This window comes from Amblyomma maculatum, chromosome 2 (assembly GCF_055883805.1).
Source record: "Amblyomma maculatum isolate TAMU_Amacu chromosome 2, ASM5588380v1, whole genome shotgun sequence".
Lineage (NCBI taxonomy): Eukaryota > Metazoa > Arthropoda > Arachnida > Ixodida > Ixodidae > Amblyomma > Amblyomma maculatum.
The window spans coordinates 95,355,701-95,362,345 of record NC_139345.1 but is presented as its reverse complement, the minus strand read 5'-3'; the positions used below and the strand labels follow the sequence as shown (position 1 = coordinate 95,362,345).

General features: G+C 49.3%; 1 protein-coding gene across 1 annotated transcript; it reads right to left on the bottom strand.

Annotated features, from left to right (window-relative positions):
* Window positions 1-343: 343 nt before the first annotated feature.
* Window positions 344-6,259, bottom strand: LOC146199305 (uncharacterized). The gene is made up of 2 exons (XM_084592752.1): window positions 6,085-6,259; window positions 344-2,374 (listed from the first exon to the last, which is right to left on the bottom strand). The coding sequence occupies exon 2, from the start codon at window positions 2,294-2,296 to the stop codon at window positions 344-346; it is 1,953 nt and encodes a 650-aa protein (XP_084448878.1). The 5' UTR covers window positions 2,297-2,374; window positions 6,085-6,259.
* Window positions 6,260-6,645: the final 386 nt, after the last annotated feature.

Sequence of the window (6,645 nt, the reverse complement as noted above, 5' to 3'; positions counted from 1 at the left end):
GAAAATAACTTGCCATAAAAAGAGTCTAAGCAGGGCCTGACTCGACGCGGCATGAAACACACACGCAGGTGGGCTGTCACTTCAGTCTGCCTCAATTAGCAAGCACACGTTCCAGTTCGCACAAAACGTGACTACACAAACTTGCCCGCAGAGGCACACACGCAAACGAAGTCATGGTTCAAGCACTGAATGTTTTAGGAAACGCACCTTCCTTTGGACACTTCTTCTCCACCACTGGAGCAATAAATAACACCTACACAAACACAAGCATCGCTTCAGGTTGCACACATGTGATGATTCAAGAAAGGAACACTCAAAAAAAAAAAAGAACTCAGGAAAATGGTCACTTCACCGCTTCTAAAACGTCAAAGCCACGTTTCCTATGAACGTCATGAATACTGCCGTTCGGATCCCTTCCAACGCTAGCTGCCAGCACCGTGTTGCCGCTGGAGCCGCTCAAGGTTCGTTCGAGATCCTTGCGGAAGAGGCGCTTGGGCATGAAGTGACGGTAGTCTCTGAATCCGAAGAACAGATACACGCCCTGCAGTCCAACTAAGACGATCACAATTACCTCCACAACCATGGAGTTCACGAAGGCTCCGACGAATCCCAGAAGCCACGTTGTACCCATGATGAAGGCTAGTTTGACGAACAGAGCCATGTGCGAACGCTGTCCACCGCCCTTGAAGTCAAAGCCTGCAGTCTGCTTGGACGTATGGCGGATGTGAACCACAATGTGCACGTAAAGACACACGTCTAAAAGCAGCAGCAACAGCATCGGCATCATGAAGAATGCTGCCTGAGCTCCGACGGTGCCGATCCAGCAGCTGAAGCTCCCGTAACGCGGAGATAGAGGGAAATTGGGCAGGGTCCAGTTGAGTATCGCGCACAGTCCGACGATGACCAATGGAGCGCCCCAGGCTATGAGGCAGTAGGCGGGGAACCCACAGCCACGGCGTCCCGATGGTAGGTGAACGACAGCAGCAACGTTCTTCCAAATGTCGAAGGAGAGCACACTTGTCCAGAAGAAGGTGGAGAGAAACCCGTAATGAAGGACAAGTGCCAACACGGCGCACAAGAGAGCGGGGACCTTGAAGCTGTTCGCGAGAAGGAAGATCAGCTGGCTCCAGAACAGAGTTGCCGCGAGACAAAAGGTGCATTTGGATGAGAACGTTCGCGAGCTCTTGTAGAGGACGTATGCGACGCCCTTCAGGAAGAGGCACACCAGGGAGAGGCTGAGGCAGATGACGGTGATATAGTTTTGCACGCTGTACCACCGCCAGCGGCCGGACGACGTGTCGCTTTCCAAATTACCCATTGTCTCGTTCCCGCTCGTTTCGTTTGCATAGTGATACTCGGGAGCCCTTATGTAGCACTTGTCACCGTGCCAAGAGAAGCAGGAGCCGCGCGTGACAACAGGCTTGAAAAGGGACACCAAGTTCGGACCGAGAAATGTCCGCAGCCGAGGCCTGTCTCGCAGGTCCGGCACGACCTCGGTCGGCGCACACTCCAGCGACGACTGGTCGACACTATGGCACAAGGCGCAGTAGACGTTCTTATACACGACGTCCGATTCATTACCCTTGTGCCTCACGGGGGCAAAATACGTCGCACACTTGCGAACGTGTTCGAGGTCGGAGCCTTTGGGGCACGTGTCAGTAATCAGCGGAATGTGAGTGCATGGTCTCAGCAAGAGGTCGCTGTTTCGCTCGACGGATTTAGGGATGGCGTGAGTCACCGAGCGCCGACTCGCTCCCGTTGTATTCCAGAAGGTGGTCGTGTTATCCAAATCGTAATTGCAGAGCGCGCAGAAGGCGTTCAAGTACGTCACGTTTCGCTCACTTGTCACCGGAATTCCGTAAAACGTGTCGTTGTACCGTTCCACGTTTTCGCACGCGTCTCGCACCTGGTCCCGTGGCCATCCGGGGTTGCATCCTGTCACTAAATACAAGTCCTTGTCGTAGAGTCCCTTGACGTTCAATGTGACACAAGCGGCCCTGCTGGGCCGTTCGTGCATCAAGCCAGCCTCCCAACAGCAGTCGCCGTAAGCTTGGCAATTACTCGCACAGGAACACGTCACCGCGTAAAGATTAAACGCACACTCGACCGATGGTCCGCAGCCGTTGAGTCCGGTGGGACATCGAAGCAGCTCCTCGAAGCGGTCTTCGGGAACATCCCAGTGTTCCTCGGCCTTCGCGTTCCATGGAAGTGTGGCGTTGCACTCCACGTGGAAGGCGAACGCGGAGCCACAAAGCACGCTTGCCCACGTGAGGAAGATAGCTAGGGGCGTCTTCATTGCCTGTGCGTCGCGAACGGACGTTTTCCGTCAGGTGATAATCCAAGGCTCCATTTTGAAGGGGCGTCCTGCAATTCGCTGTAAAAAAAGAGAGGAAGAGAGAACGATTTAGGCGAGGTAGATGCTTTAACGGCGTGCATTCACGATCATAATACATCTCGCGTATACCTCGGCAACCCCCGAGGCCCAGTTCCAAGTAATGAAAGGACGGGCTTTCCAGAATGTAATCGTTTACGCGAGGAGTGTGGGCGATTGTGTGGAATGAGTTGTTTCATAGCGCGAACGTCACGAGCGAGTCGTTTGCGCTCATGTACCCTTTTTCCAAAAAACAACGTGTAAGGAGCTCAAAAAGCGTTTCTTTTTTTTTTTTTTTTTCTGTTCTTACATCCACTGCTCAGTGAGCAGCAGTGCGAGAACCTCGAATCTCAGCAAGGCCATCTACTTCGTAGAAAAAAGAAGGCGACGAACAACAATGCGACTTTTTTCGCTAAAGAAAAAGAGTTTTGCCCAAACGCACGAAGAAAATAGGTACGAGGGTTCTTGTCCTCTTAGATTAAATTAACATCGGCTAACATTAACATTGGCTCAGCGTACGTCATGTTTTCGTCTTGTACCTGGCAGGTATACATGTATTTTGGCACTAATGGAGTGGTAAGCACTTCCATTCTCATTAAACCCTGTTTTTCACGTGTAAGCTTGACGTGTCTTTTTCATCAGAGTATTTTTTCCCGCTCGTGGTTATCACATTGCTCAATAAAACTTCGTTTAATTTAACATCGATTTTTACTCTAAGTCGGTCGCAAACTTCATAGTTAAACGACATTTCCTGAGATATGAAAAAGTGTGATTAAGAAGAAACGACCCCTACTTTAAATTTTATCATACCTCCAGCCATGCACAAAACAGTGGTAAAAATGTGTTATTAGAATTCTACTGCGCACCTTCCTAGCTTTTTTTAGGCATAATTCGATAATACAGGTCACCCTTTTTAGGCAAAAAAAAAAATCTCTTACGCAATGCGCCATCGAAAACGCTGAGCGCAATGTAACTTATACATTGCTCTTTTTAGATCGCATCCCTGCTAACCTTTCCTGCGCCGCGCATAACCGTTAGCGCCACGGAATAAACCTGCCCGGTTCTGTCTATGAGCGTCCCCTTATACACGATGCTTGTAGCTTGCTCATTTGGCCCCGAGGTTGCCAGATAGAGAAAATAGAAGGTTGCCGCACACGTAACCGTTTCGCTTTTAAGCAGAGAAACGTTCGAGGTTATCGAAAGCAAGTGCATGTATAGTGCTTCGCTCTGGCTAATTACGAATTCAGGCGAGGGTGCTCTTTTGCGTCAGTAGAATTCCTTTTTCTTTTATTTGCGCCTTCTGGTAGATTGACTTTTATCTTCTAATTGTCCCCGTCAAAAGACTGCTTCCCGCCAACACGCCTAATATCCCCCAATAGATCAGTCAGAAAGAAAAGAAAAGTTAAAAAGAACCACAAGCATGCTTTTTCATTCTTTTTTTCTTTACCTTTACACTTCTAGATTCTTTAGTTCTAGCGGCCTGGCGTAGCGACATAAAGGGGTACGTACTTCAGGGTTTGTTTGTTTTTTTTTTCATATTTTTGTCTCCAACACTCTGTATGTTGTTCCGCAAGTCAAAATAATGAGGACGGCTTCGTGCTTTACAACCATCGGATTATAGCGTTGGCTTAGAAAGAAGACAAAAAACGACAAAGTGAGCTAGAGGGGAAGAATCTTGGTTTCTCGTGTCGAGAAAAATGCGCGTGTACTCGAGCGTTATTAGAGTGAACATTAGTGTCATTCCGTACCGATCCCTTTATGAAATGTGCTCACTTTTATCATGATAGCATAATTATAAATAATGCTGTCATACTATTACGGAAAAAGGCTAAACAGAAGGGCAATACCCAGAAAATAATGAGGGCAGCTTTACCAAACAGCGACAGAATAACAGGTTTTGTTGGAGTGAACGATGTTTACCGGCAGTTAATCCCCAAGGATTCGAGTACTATATAGGCCAGTGAAAATGGCTGTTTTTATTTGGAAAAACTGATGGGTATCCAGCGGCAGTGTCGATTGGGTACCGCAATTCCATACGAAGCGGATGCTGGAAACAATGGGCCGGAGTTAAGGTCACAAATAAAATATCTTTTTTTTTTTTTTCCTGCTATGACTACAATCCTTCGCCAACCTCTAATCTTCCTTTTTAATGGTAAATTAATATTTTGCGAATGTCTTGAAATCTTGTCGTCAATTAGGGTATACACATGGTCTTGACGTATATCCACGCAAGAGGCTGTCGAGGTGACGCTCTCTTCAACATCTGCGGTCATTGTCAAGATTGCTTCGCTCGTGATTAGCAGGACTGTACACCTTCTCCTTTCTTGACATCCTTACCTACCACCGCGAAAATAGGAGGACTTACGCACCCCCTGCCCCGACTCTCACAATAACACAAGCTGCCCATTGGTGCAAGTTACAAACGCGCACAGCCTCATACCCCATCCTTCTCCACGCCCCCTTTCCTGACCAGTTTTCTTCTTCCTGCAAACTCTGTGGCAAACCTGGCGACATTCTACACACACTACTCACCTGCCCCTCATTCCCTCATCCTCCTTCACCAGAGGTGGCCCTAGATTACTGGGAGAAGCTACTCACCAGTACCTCCTATAAGTACCAGCACAAGATCATTACATGCGCTCTCGCTCGGATAGCCCTCCTTTGTAAGAGGGCCCTCCGTACATGGAGGGGGCTCTCAAACGCCATGTAAGAGGCAACGCCCTCACCCTCTGTAATATTGGCAGTAAATGTTTTTACCACCCCCACCTTGAGCTCGTAGGTACGAGCACTAATAATAATAATAATAATAATAATAATAATAATAATAATAATAATAATAATAATAATAATAATAATAATAATAATAATAATAATAATAATAATAATAATAATAAATTGGTTCATAGGAAAGGAAAGGCGCAGTATCTGTCACAGTTGTTCTGTGGACACCTGAACCGCGCCGTATGGGAGGGAGAAAAGTGGGAGCGAAAGTAGAAAGAGCGAAAGAGTAGCCGTAGCGGATGGCTGCGGAGTAATTTCGACCATCTTGGGATCTTTAACGTTCGCACAGCAGACGGGCGCCTCTCCGTTTCGCCTCCATAGAAACGCAGCCGTCGGCGGTCGGGATCAAACTCGGGAACTCCGGCCAGCAGTCGGACATCTTAACCCTGCCGTAGTGGACTGATTGATTGATTTATAGGAAGAGAAAGGCGCGGTAGTGGTGCAGTGGTTAAGATGCCCGACTACTGTGCCGGAGTACACGAGTTCGATTCCGACCGCCAGTGGCTGCGTTTAGGTGGAGGCGAAACGGAATAGCGTCCACGTGCTGTGCGATGTCAGTGCACGTTAAAGAACTCCAGGTGGTCGAAATTTCCGGAGTCCTCCACTACGGAACCTCGCATATCCTGAGTCGTTTTGGGACGTTAAGCCCTAAAAACCAAAGAAACCTAACTACAACGCCGCCACGGCGGGGTATAGGCATAAGCAAACACAATTATTTTAAGGAAAGGAAAGCCGCCTTAACTATCGCACGCTCTGTGAACACCAGCACGGTGCAGTAAAAGAAGGGATGAAGACCGGAAGCACAGGAACGTCATAAAATCCTTCACACTGTCGCGCGTCGAGGAAAGTCGGCATTAATAGGCAGCAATTACGCACTGGAAGCACGCGCGAGAGGTCAGCAGCGCACGCGAGCTCGCACATAGCGTTCTTACCTCGAACAGCGCCAATGCCGAGAGCGATGACGGTCGGTCACGGAGTCGACGCGCAGAAACTGCCAGCAATGAGACGCTCGGATCAAAGCCCGATTCTCTTGCCCAGCGCCTTTCCTTCTTTTCTTGATCTGTGCGCGCATCCGACGGGGCCGCGGCTTCTCGGGGCCGCCCGCCTTGGTGCGAGGTGCGGCTAGGAAAACACCAAAACTACGCCGAGGCGGCGACGCGCGGCGGGCCCCTCCTCGCCCAGGCTACGCTGAAAAGGGAAACCGAGACGCTCTGGCTGACCAACAATCTGAGCGCCCGGTAGCCCCGGACCGGTTTTCCGACCGTTTGCGTGCCTCGGAATATTCCTCTTTATCTTAACCCCTCTCTCTCTCAACCCCCTGTGGCGCTTGCTTTCCATCGAGCTTTTGTTTGTCCCAAATTTCTTTTATTTCCTTCCAGGGAAGACCGAGGTGACCCTGGATAGGAGAAAGGAATGGCGTGCGAGGGGCATACTTATGCCTAACACCTTTCTCTTTTCGCTCGTGCTCCACTCGCTCTCTCGGGGCGGCTCTC

Bases quoted from the DNA above. Each gene is read 5' to 3' on its own strand.
- LOC146199305 (XM_084592752.1), bottom strand. From the start codon at position 2,296: ATGAAGACGCCCCTAGCTATCTTCCTCACGTGGGCAAGCGTGCTTTGT.